Genomic DNA, 24628 nt, shown 5'->3' on the forward strand with positions numbered 1-24628 from the left:
GGAATTATTTACGACTTGACATACTATATACATCGCTGTTGCAATAGCGCGAGCGAACTCCATCAATTTCCCAATAATAGTACCTACCATATAATGTGTCTGTGTGTGTGTGTGTGGAAGAAGAAGAAGACGGGGGAAAAAAATGAAAAACACGCTGTAACAATATCGTAAGACGCGTGTGTTTTGATTGATCGTCCGGATCGCACAGGCGGTATAATAATAATAATCATCATCATCATCTATATCGCGTGTTGTGGATTATCCGTAGTTTCAAACGTGAAAAAAAATCTTATTGACGAGTTTTCGATCCACCCGTAAGCGTTGTGCGCTAAGTGTTGCGGCGATTTCTTTGGCCGTTTCAAGGGCATATTTGAGGGAGGATGGTAAAGGAAGTATTCGTCCCCCCATGGCTCGTATTTTTTTGAATATAATACATTAATTTATTTAAAAAATGTAATGTATAAATAATTAAGAATATGAATTACTAGTCTATCATTATACTTATAATATGTTATCATTATAATAGAAACATGAGCTGTAAGTAATGAACTGTAAATTATTTTTAAGTTCATATTAAAGAAAAATTAGTTTCGCCCCCCCCCCTAGGCGCAACTCAAATACGCCCTTGCTGTAAGTGCTAATGAGTAATCTATAAAATAAATATAAATTTTTCATTTTTATCATTATTTTCACCCAGAGTTTAAAATGTGTTGTGATAGTATGTAAGTGTGGAGCCCTACATTGGTTGTTTTAAGTTAACGCTTTCAGGTAAGAGGATCGTAGTTTCTCAGAATTGTAATTCTAGTTGTAACTCGTGCGTAGCCCTATAGTGAAATATTGTGTCTAATCGAATTTCACGTAAACGTCGTTTACGCACGTTGCGCTTTCCGTATCCGGGTGCCATGATATCGATCAGTGACCACTTCAAAATACGTTTAACAACGTAATACTTCATGTTTCAATTGTTTTGTCATGTTATTTTTATTTTTATTTTCCGTAAAATGCGGCTTTTTTAACATTAAAGAAATATTGACCCGTGTAAACATCGTTAACGGCTAGACAACACTACGGTGACGTCAACCGTTTTTGGAGCAGCTCGTGGAAATTTGGTCAAAAAAATTCAACAGTTTCTTGTCCAACGTTTTCGTGCAACCCTTTTTCCATTTTCGTAACAGACCACTTTGCACTCGTTCGCGCCGCACCAGCGTACACTGTCGCTGTTGCGCTTGTCGGACGTGGCCTCGGCCACTGGAATGCTCAACGTGGTGGCGGGGGTGCACCGGTTGCACGGTTGCCGTAGTCCGAAGTCGTAACCGCGATGGTCATATTTGGTGTAGGCTATGGCCGCGGGGACGGGGCCGACGCGTCTTTTGGCTCTGGGAGCGTGTCCTGGTGGTCACGGGACGTAACGAACCGGTTGACTAGAAGCCGCGACCGCGGATTTCCGTACCCGGTGTTCCCAGTTACGCAACATCCGCTGCCGCATTTTCTTGTCTACCGGTGGCTTGGCCCACGCAACGTCGAGACACACGCCCGAAGCCACGTCCCTGGAACAGTCCAGCGCTTCCATGGCCGACTGCGCATCCTCACGTCGCTCAAAGTGAACGAACGCGTAGTTCTTTAAGTTCTTCACGTGCTCCACGACCCCGTACCGGCCAAACATCTTGGCCAGCACGCGTTCGTGCAGCACGCCACCGTACTGCTTGACGAACAGTATGCGTACCTTAGCCATCGTGTCCGCGTCAACTTGCGATTCCGGGTCCACCCAGTCCACCTTCGTCTTGCACCCGAAAACCTTTTGCTTTGACAGTGCCCGCTTGGCGTCCGTAACCGCGGCCACCGATCTGTAGTCCAAGAAGCAAAAGCCCCGGTGCATCGACGGATCGTCGAAGTTCTTGTACGTGATCACACGAACCAAATGACCGCGCGTTATGCAGCTCACTTCATCTAATATCTCTTTTTCTGTCTTCAACTTTGGCAGGTAGCCCACGTACAGCCTGCACTTTTGGCTGTCGTCCTTGGTGGTCGAAATGCTCTCCGAACGGTTCGTCATAACGATTCTATCGCGTGGTCAACTGTAGGTCTTAAGCGTGGTCGACGATACGATACGCGCGTGATGGTGTCGCAAATGCCTCGTTTCTTGATCGTTTTTTTTTTTTTATTCTCTTTCTGTCCTCAGTGTTTCCGTTATGTTGTCTTGTTAACAATGAGTGTTCGATTAATATTTCGTACTTGTTTTACACTCGTTGAAAACAATCGCTATGGGTTAGATGATATTGATTTTGTATACATAGCCAGCTGGCTATTACATAGCACTATTTATAATCGGGTGATTTAGTGCCTTTTTATATATAGATATATATCCGTCGTTCGTAAAAAAAAAAAAAAAAACCGTGAAACCGATGCACATGGGGTGCCGTGATCAAGTTCGAACAGTTGATGATGTGATCACCGCCGACGTTACGCATTAACAATGTTTTTAGATTGTCAACCGGACGTGATAAATTTAGCCGATCGTCTACGAATGCCAACGGGCTCTTCGTCTCGAAACGCTGCAAGTGCAAGCGAAATCGTTGATAACACTAAGGATAATACGTAACGATAACCGACCGTGTAACCGACTGCTTGGGTCGTACGGGTAACATTATAATCGAAATACGCACGTGCACCATCGTGTGCAGATTTGCGAAGATACCGAATCGCAAAAAACTCCCAAGGGTGTATTTGAGGGAGGGGTCGAAGGGGGCATTCGCCCCCTTTATGGCTCGTATTTTTTTTGAATATAATACATCAATTTATTTAAAAAATGTAATGTATAAATAATTAAGAATATAAATTACTAGTTTATCATTATAATATGTTATCATTATAACAGGAACATGAGCTGTAGGTAATGAACTGTAAATTATTTTTAAGTTTGTATCAAAAAAAATTAGTTTTTCCCTTCCCCCATGGCCTCAACTCAAATACTCCATTGGGATGTTTATTTTAGTTCGAACCTTCGAGAACCCATTGATATTATACACGCAAGCGGTATAGTTATAATACTTATTTTACAGACGTGGAAATCAATAATAACCAAGCGATTAGACGGACACGTTACTTGAAAGGCAGACGTATAAAATTCTCGGTGGTAACGTATTGAATATTTTATAACATAACTAGCTAATTACCCGGCTTCGCATGGATCATTCTTGGCCGTGACATAGGTTTTAATGGATTATTACTTTACACTACTTAAAGCCAAGTTTGGTGTAACTTTTGGTGGTTATAAAACAAATAAGACGAAAGTTCAAATGAATCAGTATAGCAATTTTGGAGATACGCTGAATTACTGTATTTTCTGGTTCCAATATTTTTTTAAATCTCTTCTTATTGCATATATTGAATATTGGAAAGACCACCATGTCAAATTTCGAGTTCATATAGTTTTGAGATGTAGCGATGATCAATGAGTGAATAATACCTGACGTTGTCCGTAAAGAAAATTGTGAGTGTTCAACTCTTTTTGGGTGTTAGCGTTGAACCTATGCCTTTTTAAGTATAAATCACCCAAAATAACGGTTGAAATATTAATTTGTTATGATTATAATAAGTAAATAATAAATATAGCCATGTCTATCACACTTTGCTGCACCTTTTACTATATTTAAGCATATACTAATATCCTTACAACAATGTTCAATTTATTTTGAATTATTATTTTTTTATTTATTCCTTTTATTGAAAAATGTCTGAAAATTCGAGGTTTTAAATAAATGCTATTTATTAAAGTGTATTTGGATTGCACAATATTTTTTGTTTTTCTTTTTTGTGATACGTACACAAATAAATCCAGGCACGTAGCTAGGTATTAAGGGGGGTGTTACTTAAAATTATACACAACAAAATAATTACTTTACGTATACTTTATTGTACAAGCATACAAACAAATTAGTATATTATACATGAATATATATTCGTGTGTAATGTACTACTCTATGAGAAAGTATTTAAATATTTTATTAACATTTCAAATGTACATTTTTGTCGTATGTACCTATTTTACATCGTATATAATACAACACAAAACTACGTCTTTGGTTTATTAGACAAAAAGGTCGGATCCCGGCTTTACAATATTGTTATAAATATATTTCTTTATGATAAAAATGTTTCCATCATGGTTTATGATGAATTTTTACCTTTATAAGACTTAATTATAACACGGTTAAAGGAGGGTATTACTACACCTGTAACACCCTCCCCTGGCTACGCGCCTAAATAAATCAGGTTTTCTAATGCATGAGCAGGCCACACACAGCTATTCATTTGAGAAGCGTGAATTTTTATAATTCAGTCCACACACTTGTTTTAAGTGTCTTTGTAATTTGTTAAAGATCATTGCAAAAGCGAGTCGCACTGGAAACTGCAAAAGTTTGAATTCCAATGGCTAATCTGTTGGAGTCATTGGGATGCATGGTAATAGTACATGTTCACCTTTAAATTTTCCGTTTAAAATTATGGCTTCGATTATGTTGTTATATAGTTTAATAATTTACATAATTCTTAATCGGTGATTATTAAAATCAACATATTAAACAAATTAAATATTTCCTAGCTAACCAAAAATTGAAAAATGTATGCATCCAGTCCAAAACTGTTTCGACCCTTAAATATGCGATTTACAAAAAATCCTTTCTTATTATCCAGTGAAAGACTGTTTCAAATTTCAGGTGCGTACATTGAATAGTTTTGAGATTCAGCGAGTGAGTCAGTTCAATGAGTCAGTGGTATTTGGATTTTATATGTATAGACTATTTTATTATAATAATAATATTATATAATAAGTGTAAAACAAAATATCGTCGAGGGTTTGTTTCGCAGTTTTAAAACGGAATTTTTTTACGCGTTAGACACTGGCAAGTTCTAGCGGACAGGCGCATATTATATTCGTCCGCGGTTCGTGCCGGAACATGAGTTTATTTACCAAAGTTTAAAAATAACGTGTCTGAATAATTATCAATTCATTTTCTAACAGAAAAAAAAAGCACGAAAGAATTTATATTTAAATTTTATTTTATGAACTCTAGGAAATGAACGTGTAAAGATGTTTGAAATAAGATTTTAAATTTTTTCCGAATTCAGTGTTGATTGCTAGGATGACTATTGGGGGGGCGTATAACACTTAGTGTTTCTTTGGACGTGAACATCTTACAAATGCAAAAGCGATAATATTTTGATGTGTCCACTGCCTTCTTTACAGTATGTCTCCGAGTGACGTGGTTATCGATTGATCAGTTGTGATCAACACACACAGACACACACACACACATAACTATACGAAGCTTATAGTTGTTAAAACATATTTCGTGTGGTAAAAAATAATCGTTGTCACGCATGCACACTATTAAATATGCATAGGTATTATAAATGCGCTATGTATTATTCAAGTGCAAATTCGAAGCAAACTGTAATATTATTATCCAAGTTAGTGGCGGGACTATATCGTTTCTTGCTAACAATCTTATATCCGGTCTAGTTTCGAAACGTTCTGGCTTTTCATAATTTTTAAATAATATAACTGGCTCGACCGACGAATCACGATTGAACGATCGAATGAAATTATAACACAATTTTCTGTAGTAATACATATAATATTGTATTGTTGCTTTATAACTTTATGGAAATTATTGGTGTGAACTTAAAAAATGGTAGGTCACTAGTAATATCTTCAAACCATAGATTCATTTTGTCCATTTAAATGTTCGATATTTTTTGTAGTTGATCAAATCCAACATTTTTTTCTAAAACTTTTTTAATTTTATCATCAATCGCTTTAGCTTGTGTATATCCCTCAATTTTTGGAGAATGTATATGTTCTTTTATAGTTTAAATTATTTTAATGAATTCAGTTAGTGCCACACCTTGGGTTTCAATTTGAAGGATAGATGAAGAAATAAATCCATACATTTTTTTATAAAACTAAAAACTTACTCTTTCATATAAATAATTGTCAAATATGCACTTATAAAATGAAAAATGGTCCAATACGCACTAATAAATGAAAAATGATCAAATATGCAAAGTATGCAACTATAAATTTTAAATATAAACTTATATTACTATGAAACAAATTTCTATATTACTTAGTAATGTTTTTGATAATTATTTAAAAACATGCAAACTCCTAGAGGTCCCGAACCCTACTCATAACGTTTGTACGTTACATATTATTATGATAATAACATGAACAAAGTGGACACAAGTGCGACGAAGAATTTAAAAACAACAATCGAATGTATGTGATGATGGAACGCGATTCATCCGAGTCATGTAACTACCACGCTGTAACCCGGTAATAGCGTAATCGACGGTATCCGATTATTTAACCTAAACGAAACAAATCGGAGTACAAACAAAACGTGTGTGGCGTAATATTATAATGTATAGGTTGAACGAAAGGGAGCGCGCAACAAGGATGGGGCCTCGGTGCACAAAGCTTTTGCGAAGAAGGACAATTCCGAAACCCGGGAAGCGCGCCATTGTATGCGGTACACGTAATGGGGTAGCCCCGAAATTGTTTAAACGCGACTTTTACGCAAAACCGTTTCGGAAGGATATAATAATAATAATAATAATAATAACGATAATAACAGCTAGTATTATAATAAATTTTACGTGCGCCTCCGCTGTCGTATAGCATATTATTGTTTTACTCGTATAATAATAATAATAATATGTAAATAATATAATGTATAAGCACGCAGTTTAGGTGCAAGATGATAATAATAATAATAAAATATCTCACATACATTATAAATTATATCGCACGTAGGTAATCATAGACACATGTATGTATAAAATAATCCGTATAATGTATCGTAATGCGCGAATGATTAATGTGTTCGCGTTGATACCCGCACTTAAGTCGGATATGGCTCTCACGGAGTAAGGCGTTCGCGATGTATTTATTTATTTCGCCGTAGAGTAAAAAAAAAAAAAAAACGAATGAACATATTTATACACAAATAATATATTTATTATGTCCGGGCCTTCTCTCGACGTTCAATATCGCACGTCATCGGCTGCTGTTTTCGTCCACGCCGCTCCGGTAACGTACACGCGATGAGCATTTACGTGTTTACGTACAATACACAATATCCGAGTAAATGATCCGCGCGTGTTACGTCATGGCACGGGAAAATTTCGATAGATTACCGTCGAAAAAGCCGAACTCGAAAATATTCCACTCCGGGAGCACGTAACGGAATACGGGTACGAGCGCGGGAACGATGTGCACTCGATGCACACGAATATACGATTACGGTGAGAACGTGTACCGCGTGACGACGAGCACGTCATGACGTTTTCACTACCTCGAATTGTGCGGTTTTTTTTTTCAGCATAATATCATAATTTCTAGGCGAACTATAACCGTCGGTACTAATTCGCGTCACATCCACGCCTGGTTCACGTGGTGTATTTATACGTAAGTTTTTATTTTTTATTTTTCGTTTCCATCACCCCGTCGGAAGATTAATTTTTTTTTTATATATGTTTTATTGGGGAGGAACACGTGGACACTTAACTTGGTCGAACAAGTGTTGGTGATCCGATATGACTGAGTTCGCTCGACGTATTCTGTGCAGCGATTGCGATAAAATAGATACGAGTATACTAAATCGCGTATTTCTACATGAATTTCTCATAACTTTCGTAGATATTAATGATTGATAAAAAAAAAATACGCTTTGTGCAACGGGAATATTTATAATAATTTGCGGTGTATCGAAGATCAGCAGAGAAAAAACACCTCGAGTAACTTGGTGTTCCATGTCCCGTATACGTACATATATGTGCCCATGTATATGTATAGTCATGCAACGTATAGTCTCAGACGGATCTCGTTCGGAACGGAAACTCAAAAAACCGAACGTTTTTGTCGGTCTTACAAAGCACTACAAAAGGTGGTTTACACTGGGTAAAACGGAAATCTGTGCGAAACGAAACATTTTCGTCGGCCCTAATGGATTCTGTCTTTTTCACTCTCCATTGTACATTGTATGTATTGTGGTGCCCGCGTGCTCGTATACCGCTTGCGTTTCAAAAGTATAATCAGCGGGTAAGTATACTTATAATAATATATACGGGTACGTGTACCTAAGTGGTGTTGTTTCCGGTAGAAAATAGAAAAAAAAGTACAAATATACTGCGGCCTATTATCGCAAACCCTTTTAAAAGTATAATGTACCGACCTATTCGATGACGTTATTTTGCGATCAGATTTCAAACATTTCTTTGGCTTGGAATATCGGTAAATGTATCAATAATACCGTTTCAAAAAAAAAAAAAAAAAAAAAAAAAAGACGATGAGATTGTGCACTAATATTACTCCAACAAGTTGGTAATTTCTATAAAGAAAATCGCAATACTGGTTGTACTATTGTAGTACTATTGTAGTGTAATACAACGCGTGCCACTGTATCCCTGTGTACTTATACTTCGTCATAAGGATAGTGCACTTAATGATATTGTTCAATCAGGGTTTTCAAAGCACTTAACATCGTATTGAAAATACGATTATATACGATATATGTATAAGATATTGCCGTTTTACTTTTAAGTCCAGTCGTAATACTTCCTATAGATTCAATGCAGAAAATTGCCCATGTATACTTATACATAATACGCATTCTGACTGTCGGACGCAAATTATTGTTACCGATTAGCAATGGCGCATTTAGAATATATGTGTCCCTAAGCGAAATTGTTTTATTGCTTCTCCTTCCGAACTTTTCGCTACTCTTTACAATCTCAGACCTTCCCTTTCCACCCTCAATTAATGAAAATATGCCCCTTACTTGTTTTGAATATCATATTAAAATGTATATCCCAGAGTTGGAACAATATACAATTTCAAAGTTTTTTGTTCAATTAAAAAATCGTACCAAATAATAACCTAAGTAAATTTTACTAAACAGTTTAATTACAATTTTTTTTCTTTTTGATTACGTGAGTAGATAGGTACTATAAAAAAACTAAAAAAAAATGAATATATATTACTCCACAGATTATATAAAAATATACCTCTAACTTGTAGAATAATAAATAATAAATAATTAATACGTACGTTATCAGTCGTATTCATATCAAATTCAACTCAAAGTTATGATACGATAATCCATTTTCAGAAAATCATTGAGTTATCAAAAAGTTAACAATACTCTCAGTAAAACTACCGCCTCACAAACTGTTAAAATTTTTCCACTGGGGGTATTCGTTCCCTTTATTCCCCCTTCCTAAATGCGCCACTGCTGGTTGAATTTACTGCCTGTCTGATACAGGTACCTTTTTCTCCAGGCGCAACCGGGTAAAATATTTGCCACCGCTAGAGCACCTTCTATATGTTATCGGTACAGCGAAACGTGTCCATATTATATTATAATACCGTGGTCCCGGAATACAGTGAAAAATTGACCGAGCGTATCGGTATTTTTCTTCGGTCCGCTCTCGAGGCGTGTATTCATAATTTTATATGTGAGTTGAACCCGGATAAAAAGCAACCGTATTTTCATTTTTTGTCGCAGGTATACGCTTAATACGATTTGGTTGCACCGTTGAATGAGATGAAATATTGATCGCCAATAGCCATATACCTTAAAACATAATATTTTATAGAATCAATATATCTACCATGTATATGATACGTAATAAATGCTACGAAAAAAAAAGAAAACATTTTTTTTTGCAAAATACAAAGTGAATGTTCTGTAACCATTCTGTGGACTGTACTTCTAAAACGCCATCCATATAATAAATCGAAATTATCTCGTATTTCGTCTTATCGACATTGACAGTTGATATGTATGAAAAATAAAAATTTACAAACGAGTGAATTACGGATAAAGAGTTTTTCCGTACCTACATCTAAATAATGCTAAAACAATACTAAACAATGATAAAATAATCGTCGACGTCGGATAACGAGTTAAACGTTTAGCGTAGCCGTAGATTAAATATATTTTATATTTATAGTTGAAAATTAGAATATTTATACGATATGAGTTTGGCGCTACTTATCTATAGTCAATCGCCATGCGATGTTTTTAAATGTTGCTGTGGTTGTTTAAATAAATACGATGTTGAAAACATTGTAGGGCAGGTCTTATGCTTTAACTCTTGAGTCAACCAGAAACAAAGATTCTTGCTGTCAGTTTTTTTATATAAATAATTTAAATCAAGTTTTCATTACAATGGATATTTAGATTTTTTTTATTATTGGACATCAATTGTTGTAATTTAATTATTCTCGACTCTGTGAAAGAATTTTTTGTATAGAAAAATCAAACTAAGGGGGTTCAAAGTATAGTACCAAAAAGATGCGCTCATTTGAGAAGAGTAGTGCGCATGAGAACGTTCAAAATACTAAAAACAATAACAATAATAAAAATAATGGTAACAGTAACAAATCATTCAGTTGCAGGGTTGGACTAGCTTTATAGCTCGGCCCGGGCAAAATAATTTCGAACGGTCTCAATGGAACTTTATAAGTAGGTAGGTACCTGATCAAATTATTGTTTAGCTGAAAATGTACCTTCGTAACTCAAAAAACAATATTCACACAAGTACATTTGAATATTTTCAGATTTAATGTTATACCTTAAATAAATCTAGTTTACGCATAATGTATCTTATCTATAATATTGATATAATGACCTACCTATTAAGATAAATTTTACACCATAAAAAATGATTTGATTTAAATATGTTCATACATTTAATTTTAATTGAGTTAGAACAGTGGGGTCGGCAACTAATGTCTCTTTTATGCGGCCCACAGTAAATTTCAAAACTAGCAAATGTCATTGAATATTATATACATTTTTTATATTGTCTGGTTCTAGAACCATTTTTAATTTGTGAATGTGGCCCAAAGGTTCATTAAGGTTTGAAACTAGTAACAGACTTGTTATTGACTGAACGTCAAAACTATTAAAATGTTTTTAAATATAAGTCTAATAAATCTTATAAGAATTATTATTATGGAAAAACAATTTCATTATCGCATATATAGCGTGAAAATGTCTACCCATACCATGGTCTTAGAAAATTAATCTTCTAAGACCATAACCCATACCAACATTTTATTTTAATAATTGTTTGAACAAACGCGAACGGTATTTCGTATAATTAACATATTGTACACATCTTTTGTATTCAAATTTCCTACAATTTTTCTATTTATAAATATTCTGATGATATCATTATTATCAATTGCCCTATCGCGACATTAAAAATGTTAAATTTTCAAACTCCGAGTTACCTAACCCTGTGTCACCGCATCCATTAGTAATATCATGTTACAAAACGATATTTTTTATTTTATTTTACGAATAGAAGATAGACGCATTAAATTAAAAACAAAAAAAATCTAAGTAATTTTATTTAACCAAAATTACAGCAGCCCACGGGGCATGCCCCGGTGCCCCGGTCGCCTAGTCCAACCCTGTTCAGTTGTATCAAATTGAATATAAAATCTAAAGTTTACAGCCTTTAACGTCATCGATAAACTACAGGGACCGACGCTAGAGGTTGCACGTGAAACCAGATAATACAACTAGTTTATAATAATACATGTACTTTACTTCATATATTATTAAACCACTCAGTCAGTTTTTTTCATATTTTAATTGTTATTATTTAATTGGATAAACTATATTGATTTGACTGACCTTAATTTATAAACTTTAAAATTATTCTAATTTAGAAATACTCAAATACACCAATTCATCATAATTAATCAAAACTTTTAATAAAAATAAAGTATAGTGTATCGGTATTGTGAGTATTCGTAAGAACAACGTATATATACTCAGGGTAGACAAGAACTTTTGAGGTCCTCTCAACTTACACTTCATTGGCTAAGACATGCATACTACTAAATACAATAAAAATATTCAAATTTGCATCTTATGCTGCGGCGAATGAGATTTTAAAATAATTTTATATAAAAGGCTGAAACGATGAGCCCTCTCGAAAGTACGAGCCCCGGGATTCTATCTCTACCTAACCCAATCTTTCACCGGGCCTGCAGATATTATAAATATACAAATGTAGTTACGTAGATCTATGAGCCGTCATGATTGAAATTCAGAACGATTCATTTTACAGGCGTTTGAACGTTCTCTTAGTATTGTGGGATTTAAGTAATAAAAATCACTCACAAATTAATTTAATTAAAATAGACACCATATTATATAAATATGTATGTACAAATATCGATACGCGTTACAATTGCGGAGGAATTGCCAAATATATCGCGGAGTGTAATTCACAGTGTGTGGCGGATTGAACTCACGGACTGACTGAATGAGCGTCTGACCAGCCGGTATATATATATATATATATATATCGGCGTCGATTGTCTAAAACATTCTCGAAATTACCTTAACGAGATAATCATCGCATATTCTAGAACATGGGATTTCCCCTTATCCACTGACAATATTGTAAACAACTTGGACGATTCGCGGTGCGTTGTTTACGTCACCACAGTATTAATTGTTTTACATTTTATATATTCTGAAAATCCTAAAACTTAATCACAAAAATTAAAAGGCTTACTAGCTGCTACTTCTATTAAACAAGAAATGAAAAATCGTCTTTTTATTCTTCAGTCAGTCATTTAACTACGTACACCCTAAGAATTCCAGTTTCTCCACTCAAAAAACAAATATATGTTAATATCGCAGTTAATAAACCATCAAAATCGTCTGACGTTTCCTTTGATAATGTTGTCATAAAACCTATCAAATTGAAATACACTATTATCCCACTAATTATTTTTTTCTTATGATCGATTTGAACACATTTAACTCGACCATCTCTATCTCCTAATTAATATTAATTTCTCACTCTCATTTCGATAATATATTATCTTAATATTTGCTATAATTTTTATATTGTTGTGATATACAATAGCGTTTTATATCAAATATATTTATAATTATCGAGGCATATATTATTAAAATTTAATCATTTTAATTTAATAAAAGAGACTTATTTAATAAGTCACTTTAAATAAAAAAAAAAAGGCAAAACTTCTAAGTCGGGTGAAAATACATATTCTGGTAAAATACAAGGATAGGTGAATGATAATACTGTGATGGTCTTTCAAAATTGAACCCAACGTATTATTTCTGTCGAAAAACGATTCCGAATAAAATATGTCGGACGGATCAGTTTTTTATTTTTAAGATTTTTGATGTAGAATTAGTAGAACCTAAATTTTAAAGAAGGTTGGTTGAACTTAAAATGTTTGGACTTTTGAAAATAAAAAAGCCACCAAGGTAAGTAAATTATATAAAAATGTAATCATATCCCCTATGTTATTCAACTAAGACCTATTAATATTTAGGTAATACGAAAATTCCAAGTGCCTATTACTCATAGGATGGATTTCATAAAAATATTTCAAAACCATGAATTTACTTCAAAATGTATAAAAGTCTGCAGTTAATATTTCGAGTTGATAAGATTAATATTTATAAGATAACCAAGTATCTTATAAATATTAATCTTCAAATTATGGAGAATAAAAATTAACGAAGAAAAATCCACTCATATATCATTTTCTCTCCGATCCACCAATGGCCTTTCTTTATCGATAAATAACAACATAATTCCTCAACATGATAACACTAAATATTAAGGCATCCATTTAGACAAAAAACTAAATTGGGCCTACCACATAAAAAACAAACGAAAATCATTAAACCTACGTCTTCATTCTCTGAGGCATCTTCTCCGTTCTAATATTCCACTTAATATAAAACTACTAATATACAAACAAATTATACACCCAGCCATGACATACGGTATTCAAATTTGGAGATCCGAAATCATCTAAAATCAAATATCTCTATCTTTCAATCCTTTCAATCAATTAACCTACGAATAATAACAGGAGCACCATGGTACGTTAGTAACCAAACTCTCCATAAAGACCTAAAAAATTCTAACACTTCCTGAACTTGCTTCTTGCTATTTTAAAAAATTCCACAGTGACACACAAAACCATCCTAACCCTCTAATATCTAATCTCCATAATCTCTCTAACCCTTACAGCCCATTACGTCGACTTAAAAGAAACTGGGCTAGAGACCTTCTCTAACTCATTTTAGCACAAACTTTAGTCTTACAATTTTATTTATTATTCTTTTTTTTTTTTTTTTGAAGTGGTGTCAATGGGCTCCTTCTTCATGCACGATATTCATGCGTTGTTACATATTGTTCAGACATTTTTACTTATTGTATTATGTATACAGATTGTAATATTTTCTTAATAAAAAAAAATAAAAAGATAACCAAGTACCGTAAAATGGGGTGACTCCGGACAGATCTTAACGTTTTTTCATAAATTAACCTCAATATACTGTTTCTAAAATTATGAAAAAAATATACCATGTTTTTTAGATATGTTGAAACCATATAGAAGAAGAGTAATCATTAAAGTTATTAAAGTTCTCACTTTTTTTAAAGTTTAATTTTGTCCGGAGGTACCCGCAAAATGGGGTGACTTCGGACACTTATTTTATTTCATTAAAAATCAATGTAAAAATTATATTGGTCGACTCCGAACAGTAAAGATATTTTTTTTAAAAAATGTGACGGATTAAACAAAAAAAAAAAAAAAAATTTTATTATAAATACAACATATTTTATTAAATATTTTGAATTAACAAAAATAATTTTTTACTTTTATAAAAATGTCAACTTAAAATTAAATTTTTTTCTTTTCAAACATAAACTAATAATTATCAAACAAAACTTTTATAAAATGTTATATTAGGTATTTAAATTTTTATTTCTTCAATGAAAATTAGTTGCATCAATCTTGTCAAAAATGAAACGTCCCCGTTTCATTATTTTACTGGGCACTAACTTTCGTACTACTTGCATCTTTGTGATATTACTGTTATCTTTGACTTGTGAAAAAACGAAATATGACCGAATACTCCGAACATTTCATAATCCTTCTACAAGTTGACTTTCTTCGTCGATGTTTAAAATTGGTTGTCCACCAGGCTTTTTTATCATTTCGTTTGTATTTAAATGGTCACATATTGTACTTTTTGGTATTCCGAACGCTTCAGAAACACGTCGAATTGTTATTTTTTTGTAACGAATGGCATCAACTGCATTTTTAATTATATTATGATCGTAATTCTGATAAGAACGGCCACCTACCTTTTTCTTGTATGATCTGGGCGTCGTAATTGACGTGTCCGAAGTAACCCCACGTTTTAAATTAATTTGAACTACGTAACACTTCAATGTGAGGATAAATTAACTAACAATTTGCACACATGTAAATTATTACTGACAAGTTAGCGAATCGATTGCCGCAAACCGAAATCAAATACGTCCATTAGCTGTTATGCTACAGTTGTTATAAGTTTAATAATTTTAAAATCCAAAAATAGAACATCTTGTATTTACCTCCATAACATATGGTATGATAATATTATGTTATTAATAAATATTATATTATATGGAAGATATAATAGATATTAACGTGGATTATCAGTTTTCAACTTTTATCAAACTTGTAATCTAAAATTATAAGAAAACTACAAAAATATGGTTTTGTCCGGAGTCACCCCACTTGTCCGAAGACACCCCATTTTACGGTAACTTATGTTTTTTAATGGAAATACGTTGAAATATCCAATTTTGTAACGATTATAAAAAATGTTTACGACTTTCCCGTAGTTTCTTTTTTCCATAAATATTATAAATCTAATGAAAAATCTTGTGTCCAATTACAAGCCTGGAGTATAAAAATTTAAAATATTATGAGATTTTAACCACTAAAATATAGTGAATTCTTATAATTATTATCGTTTTCTTAAAATTTAATATTCAAAAGCAAGTATAATTTATTTAAAATTAAGTTAAATTTTATTCTGTTTAACCACAAATATGTATGACAAACTTTTTATTAAACTTTTAAGACTTTTGTTGAACCAAATTAATTTTATCGACATTTTCGTAAAAATGTTAAGAAAACATATTTTCAATTACCAGTAAATATCACTGACAAACTTTTTGAAAAATCGTACCATTTATAGTGAACGATGTTACACGCATTCAGTTAATATTTCAAAGATCTACAGATCTAAATGAAAAATTTGGTTATGTTTGGAACAATCTTTCATGTAGAAATTGTGTACACAAACACAGAAAAAAAATTTTTAAAAAAAAATACTTGGCCAAGTCATAAAACTGTAACCTTGAAAAACTTCACGGATCTTTTCTAAAACCGCACTATATATTTTTTCGCATTTTTTCGATGTGGACATTATGACGTATTCGGTCCTTTACGGTAGGCATCACATGTGGTCAGGCCTCTTAACGTCGAACAGTAACGGCAAATGTCGTCTGTGACGTTCCGGCAGATTCATATCGATCTACCCACGCGGGCGCGTCGTTTCCGCTCTAATTCAAAGCTTCGCTGCAGCGAAGAGGTGCGTTGCACAGGGAGAGAACAGGCATCACACGCGCTTTGGCAACGCGTAGACGTACGACGGCTGCGATTTTATTTTCGGACCAGACTTTGTGATACTCGAAATTATTTTTATATGTACATAATACAATATCATACGTAAACCTATGGTGCGAAGAAAAATAAAATGGACCGGCCAATCGACTGCCGACGTCTTTCGAGTAAAAAAATAATAGGGAATGACAGAAAAAAAATAAAAAATTAAACGCATCGTCTGCCTCGTCCAATTCATTACCTCGGACCCTGTGAACGTCCACAGACTGTACAAGAGATGCCCGGGGAGAGGATTGAGTGGGTAAAGAGTGTTTTTTGCCGCAGTTTCAGTTGACGTCTTTCCGATTGAAATAGATCGGTTCGTTGTAGACGAACGTCGTGAATATAGACGAATTACTATAACAGTACGAATGCACCTATTTCCGGTAAGAACGAGAGTATATTTTTTTCTCTTTCTCAATCGAATCTCTAACCCAACGATCTTCATCAGGATTTTAGTGCCAAAGGTAATTTTTGAAAATTGCTTGCGAGCCGCATACATTTTTAATGATAATAAATAAAAATATAAAAATTATAATTATGTACTCGTATCTATATATATTTTGGGAAGGGTGTTGTAGGAAAAAGTCTATTAATGACATAAATATTTTTCTTGGACATATAATTATAATCATATTTTAAATTTCAATTCATAGTTTATTATATAGAAAAACAAATTGTTCATATTATTAGTATTGTATATTAAATTTATATATTTATTAAATTATTAGATTGACATTAATAATTTTTAATTTAGTTTTTGATTAATTGATTTGATTTCATGTTGTTTTGATGTTGATGGATGGTACCTCTCTGTTTCTTTTATAATCTTGTTTATGTTCACGGGTGTATTTGATGTTGAACTGTCTTAAAATATTCTGTGTTCATCTTCGATTTTACGTTTTGCCATGATAAAGAATTAAAATTTACGTGATAAAATACAAACGGACAATAAGCGTAAATGATTAAACTGTTTATATAAGACTACGCGGTGGAAATTAATTAACCCATAATCGTAAGTACCTACTTATTTGTCCAACTGGTAATTCAATAAAAGTTTATAATAGAAAGATAAAATAAATAAAAATAATAAGATAAAAAGCAACGTTCATTTTATTCACTGTTTATAGATTTTTGGATTTTAGAATAAACAATTTAATTTTAGTGCGGGCTACACTAAATTTGTTAAATGGCCGCATGCAGCCCGTAGGCCGCGTAGTGGGGACCACTGCTCTAACCGAATACAGTGAACTCGAGACGTAACGAATTTCAAAGGACCAAGAAAAGAGTTCGATAAATCTAAAATTCGTTACGTCGAGATTTTCGTTGTATCGAGTTTTGTTGTATTGGGAGAAATTTCGTTTTCATCATTTCGATTCGTGCGCACAAAACATGTTAGTCGGCATATATGTGTACTCGTTGCGATCAAAACATCGCTTGACTTGACGGTAAACCGTATGCTTCTAATATGCCCTGATCTATAAGTAGGCAAAAAATAGGGCTACTTTTTCGTGGATGTTGCGATAACATTTCGAATTTGTAATGCTCTTCGCTTCTATGGTTCCACAATTTCTTTGATTGGTTATTTTATACGTGCCTTTGACATATATCCGTTTTAATTATGAATGTTCGTGTTTTTTTTTATCGAATGAACACTATGCTAGAAGATGTATTTAAAAGAGACTGTCTCGGAGAATATCAAACAAATCATTCGATTATTTTTGATTTTCAATTTCGATCCGTCGGTGTAATATAATCGTGATGTCGACTGAGATTTTTAGTACACAGTTACAGTATCCAGAGAAATGTTGACGGCAAAATAAAACCAAATATGAGTTTATCTTTTGGAATCGAAAATTATCAATGAGGAAAAACCAGGAGATTTATTTTTTCCCGCTAAATACATACGCGCTTATGATGCATTATTTATTTCTCTCCGAAACCCGGGGACGCCTGGGGGTGTTATAAATACTCATAGGCGTTTCAGCTTTAGTACGCAAAAAAACTGCGATAACCGAGCAGACATTTTCGGTAAGTCGGAATTTACAACAAAAGAAAATAAAAAAAACTCCTTCGAAATCTCCCCTACGAGGTTTGGTCTTGTGTAACTGGGATTTTAACTCCTCTCAGAGGAGTTCCTGTTCGTTGAGACTGAACTGCGAAAATATTTTTCCTTTGGATTATAAAGTGGAAACGACGTGTCACGGCCGCAAAATTTGAAAGCGTGTAACTGTTAACACGTTCTTATTTTTGTGCTACAGACAGTTTTTGATAAAAAAAAAATGTTGTGTTTGTAGCATAATTAACTTTTATCGTTTTCACGAATCTATCAAAGTATCGACGTTAGGCTAAACATACAGTTAAGTCTTTATAATCCGACATGTATAGAACCATAGTAGTGTCGGATTATCAAAAAAAAGTTATTTATTAAAACCGATATCAAATAAACATTAAAATTAATTTACTTTCATTACAATTTTTATACATGTATAATATTTAAAAAAAAAACAATTAAATTAATAAAATATAAATTTATGATCATATTTGTTCAAGAAAATGCGTACAGATAGGTAACCCGAAAATAAAATTATGGTTGTGGTTGTAATATAACTATTGAAAGTTCTGGATTATCAAAAATTGTTTCTACTATGTAGGTATGAACCGCGTCAATCGACTGATTCGTTTAACAAAGTCTGGCAATGGGAATAATTCGAATAAATAATGAATGATATGAATATCAGAAATATTTTCAGTTATAGTTGGAAAATCGAAACGAGTTAAAACGTAACATTTTTATTTCTCTCTCGGGTCGTCGCTAAACACAATCAAACAAGTTAATACAAATCCACGTGAGTTCTTAAATTTCAAATAAACATTGCAATCATTGTAAAATTTGTTCATAAAGACATGCAGTAATTGGTCATATTAGTATGATACGATCATATCATCTTAAGACTTATAATCTCAGAGTAACGTGTCGATCGACTAGTGAATTGAAACACGTCCGGGCCATCCTAAAATACTAATGTTACAGTTTCGTACACAACGGGGGAGCGTTTTATAGGTACTACAATTAGTAGTGACGAATTAGTAGACACAATGTTAGAACTCGAGTCCATTTATTAGAAGGTTGTTTGCATTCGTATTGCAAACCCCAAATGAATATTAAGTATAAGATAAGTATATAAATGATAACCCCAAATGCGTTATAAGAGTACACAATTTACTGTTTGATGCGATTATAAAATTATAAATTTCAAGAGTTAATTATTCACAATCGTACCACATATTTGTATTGTAGTACAAAGCATCGGTATTAATAATGTAAATTAATTATCTTGCGAACAAATATGTTCTAAGATCGAGACGTTTTACGCTTATAAAAACAAAGGCAGGGATCGACGGCAGAGAATATTATATCATGTACGTCAAATACAAAACGAATACAATTTATAATCTGTAAAACAGTATAGATTACAAGTCTTATGTATTTCCTTGCAATGATGCGTCATGTTTAGTGCAAAAATGCGTTAATAATATACACATGAATATATTATAACATAGTTCTCAGTTTTTTATGTCTTTGGGTCAAAAGTAAAAAAAAAAGTGATGAACGTTACAGTATATCGCTGTCGGATGTTACAAGTTTCGAGTTATCGTATTTTTCAAAAACGATTTTGGGTCGGTGTATGATCATAAAGAAATGGGAAACGAGCAATATTCTGCCTTATTTCAAAACTGTAATTGGTAGTGAAAGAGAACTGGCATGGTTAAATCATCCGTTTTTCTAGCACTATAGATGAATAGGCAACTTAGGACTGCATAAAACGTAGATTTATTTGTTCTGTTATTAAAATATTTCAATGAAATTCACTTTCTGAGGAAGACCAAAATCATAATTATTGTAAAACCAATTCATTCCTATCACAATGCTGTAATAAAAATAATTATCTCTCATCGCGTACGATTTATAAAATCGGTATGTTGTACTGATTTAAAATATATTTCCGTGCGTATTTATAACCATTTATTCACTGTTATTATACAATTACTATAGTCTATAATAGGAACAATAAGTTCTAAGTATAAATTATTATATTGATTATAAGATCTTTCATAAATATTTGGTCCGTTGCCGGGTTACTCTTTCAATATTTGCAATAGTTCTTATATACGATTTATATATATATATATATATATATATATACATCTGGTTAGACTTGTCGGTAGATTCTATAAGGCGTGGACCCTTTTCGTTCCCGTTTATATAATAATATACAACGGCCAAAAGTACATAAAGAGTTGTTGAGGATTTTTCACGAAACTTATGGGAAAATACGTAAATTTATTAGAAACGCTTTGTACAATATGATATGATATTATAATAAAATGTGTTTGTATGCCACTATGCTGTACAATATAATAATGGTGGAAACATTTTATAATTAAGAATAATAAATTATAACGTACAAACTATATATTTAAATAAAAAAAAAAAAAGTTTCAGTATAAATTTTTAATGAAAAAAATAAACATAATATACTTCATACTTGATCCTTCATTAATTAACCGAGGACTAAAGTACTTTATATTTATGTAGTATGATGCAACGACTAGGACGGCGTTACCAAGTTGGAACGTTCCATCCTGAAGTACGGGAAAGCGATTGTACACGCAAATAAAATGCGTAATTAATGGATAGGTGAGCGGTATATAACTGGTTAGGTTAGGTATATGGAACACTTAGGCAGGGCAGTATTTAAGGGAAACTAAGTGAGTTGTGGCTTAGGACCCTCCACAAAGTCGGGGTTTTCACAATTTTATGATATTTAAATAAGGATACAAAAAAAACATGTTTTATTCTTATTTACACATACCTATTTAATTGAACTTGATTTGGACATTTAAAATTAAATTTTTATCTAACAAACAATAGACGCATTTGCGTTTGTTAACTATAAATTTTGTTTTAGAATCTAGTTAAAAGTACATTGAGTTTAATTTTAACTACTTGACATTATTTTTTTTATTTATCATTATTTAATTACTTACATTTATACAATTTAAACGATTCGTATTTTTATGAAAGAAACATAGTGCTATGATATAACATATACTCGATTTTTATTTGTTTTATGATTAATTATTATTAAATAATTAGTTAATAAGTAAAAAAAAATAAAATCATGTTAATTTATAAGGGACCCCCAAAATGCAATCCACCCAAGAGCCACCACATATCTTAATCCATCTCCGAACCAACGCACATGTATTAATTGTTATGAATAAAATATTATGTGGAAAATGAGCACACGGCTGTTATCTTAATAACAACATTTACGAAGATGATATAAGGCGTCGCGCATGTGATGAGTGAGTAAAAGTTATGAGACTCATGATGGTAGAAATGAACACGCAAGCGAAATACATACGTAAATTATTATTATTATTAATATCATTATCATTTTAACTTTTAAATTATGTATACGGTGTGTGCGCTGCAATGTATGAGGTACAGCGAGAAGAAAATCGCAAAGCAGCTGCAGTTAATAAGTTTTTCAACACGAGAGCAGCTGATTTATAATTATATGTCGGCAAAGAATTAACACTCCTTGTTGTGACCGTCTACGCATCGGATTTCATCATTGTTTTCGTTAGATACTTTTCAATTAAAGGAATAGAGAATTTACTGTAAATGGAAATTGATTAGTTATTCGTTATCCAACAAATGTTGAGGTGATAAATCCCTCTTAAGCGTCATCGAGAACTACGAGTATATATGATAGGATGATAGGATATGATGGTAAGCATGATGTGTTAGTGACGAAAAAGGAAAAGAGAAGAAAGTCAGAAAAAAAAATTTAATATATATATATATATTTTTTTAAAGTAATTTTAACGGACGAACAAGATAATGTGATGCACGCGGCGAATTCGTGATGAATTATAAATATTTTTATTACGACCACGCGGCGCGATAAGAGCGAGAAAGAGTTTTAACGGTCTCGTGTGAGTTTGCGGTACACACGCGGCAACGTCTCGACTCCTGGGCAATCACGTAACACGCTTCTTACACAGACAAGAGAGGTTTTCATTAAAAATTAAGAGAACTCGTGCGGGAGCTATGAATATAATATAGGACCGCCGCGGCGGAAATCATTGAGTTGGATTAAATTTCGCCGACAAAATATGTTTTCAAGTCGCATTGTGTTCGTGGCGTAGGCGTCTCGGTTGAAACATAAGCCCTGACTGTAAGCGTAAACGACTGAAATTATTCATGCGCGGCGAAAACGCCGGTGATTTCGCGGCGCGCGGTCGTCGGCAATGTCGATATCTCTCTAGCCGGCCGAGTTGAGGACGACGTAGAATTCGGAAACGTTTGCGAACAGGACGAACGAGGAGACTTATGAACTCCGCTTAAAATATCGCGTCCGGCAAACTGCAATAAACGTTTTCGCGATCCACTTTGCCGCAGTCGTCGCCCACCGTTTGAAAAGTTCGAGTAAACGCGACAAAGTTAATAAATAGTAACCAGCAACAAAACTTTGAAGGGTTACGGACGAAATCAGTTAACGCGCTCGTCGTCGAGTGTCCGCGTTATGCTGTACTATTGTTTATTGGAGCCAGCGGAACGTGCACGATACCGCGGCATCCAACTAGTCGCACGCAGTCGGATCGGAGTTGGACGGAAGTGGCTGTCATGAGTCGAAGCAACCGGACGTGTTTAGCGTTTTCACGTCTCCCTCCAAACAATCATTTCTTGGAGAATGATTGCATTTACGTGCTTATATAGTTTAAAAAACGTTCCGGATATCTTCTTTGAAAATTCCGAAAACAATTTTAAAACGATCCATTTGAGTGCTGTACCGAAAATAAGGGATGAATTCAATATTTATTTATTATTTTTTTGTTCTACGTTTCTTACTCTGAGACTAAAGGTAAACTTCTAAAGGCCTCTTCCACGTCCATTTTGATCGGTTATTCGCGTCGAATGGATTGCCATGACTCAACTAGCTGCTTATAAAAACTGGCTGCTCAACTTTTTGGCTATTTAAAGAGCTGCTGCTTTAATGCTATTGTATTTTTCGAATCAATAAGTATAAGTATTTCGTGGAAATATTTTTGAACAATCACATTGTTAGATGCATCACGATGTACATTTTGTTTGGGTTTTTTAAAAAGGGGTGTTGGGTCAGTGGTCTTTTATGCATTATTTTATGTTTTTTTCTATAGTATTATAGCTATTCTAATTAAATTGATGTAAATATTTAAGTATTTGGGTGAGGGTTTCTAGAAATATTTTTGTATGTATTCATTGTAAATAATTAATACGGGTACACAACTATAATTATATTTACGCGTATTTCATGTGTATACATAGCAAACATTCGGTAAAAACACATGAAACCGGAGTACCAACTATAAATGAGTTTTTGTTAATTTAATATGGACTATTCGAGGTATCACATTTTCATTACCCCCTCCCCACCCATCCACCGATTTATGTGTAATGCAATATGACCAGTGAACGAAAGGTAAATTTTAGATTTGGGGTCAGTTTTATTGGTTATGGTACGTAGTCATGTTCATTATCGAGCGAGTGTCCATTGATATGAGAGCGTTTTAACCGACAGCGTTGTTACGTCCATTCGGAGGTAATGGGGTTCTCGATACTCTCCGATCCTACGTAACGTTATCTTAATGTTCTAAAGGTCTTGATGGTTTCAGATGAACCATTTAGAAAAAAGTGATGTGGAATTTGAAATTTCTTGTTTAAGTTCTAAGACATTTCGAACTTTGTTCTGATAAACTTTTGACTTAGTGTACATGACGTACTTTTTATTCACTTCATTTTTGTCTACAAATAAATACTACTTATTTGTGAAACATGTGCGAAATAACATGGTTTTAAAATGTCTTTTTAAATTACCTTTTTTTATTGTGGATATTGTTATTTGACATATCAAACATTTGCACTTGTCTTTCAGCATGGTAAAAAAAAATCTATTTCCCATTCTTGATGAAAATGATACGTTTTTGTTTCTT

General features: G+C 33.2%; 1 protein-coding gene across 1 annotated transcript; it reads right to left on the reverse strand.

Moving 5' to 3' along the window:
• Window positions 1-1396: 1396 nt before the first annotated feature.
• On the reverse strand, window positions 1397-2053 carry LOC112683998 (heterogeneous nuclear ribonucleoprotein Q-like). The gene has a single exon (XM_025555284.1). It carries the CDS (start codon window positions 2051-2053, stop codon window positions 1397-1399), a length of 657 nt encoding a protein of 218 aa, XP_025411069.1.
• Window positions 2054-24628: the final 22575 nt, after the last annotated feature.

Source organism: Sipha flava, unplaced genomic scaffold (assembly GCF_003268045.1).
Source record: "Sipha flava isolate LNK unplaced genomic scaffold, YSA_version1 104_pilon_pilon, whole genome shotgun sequence".
NCBI classification, from domain to species: Eukaryota; Metazoa; Arthropoda; class Insecta; order Hemiptera; family Aphididae; genus Sipha; species Sipha flava.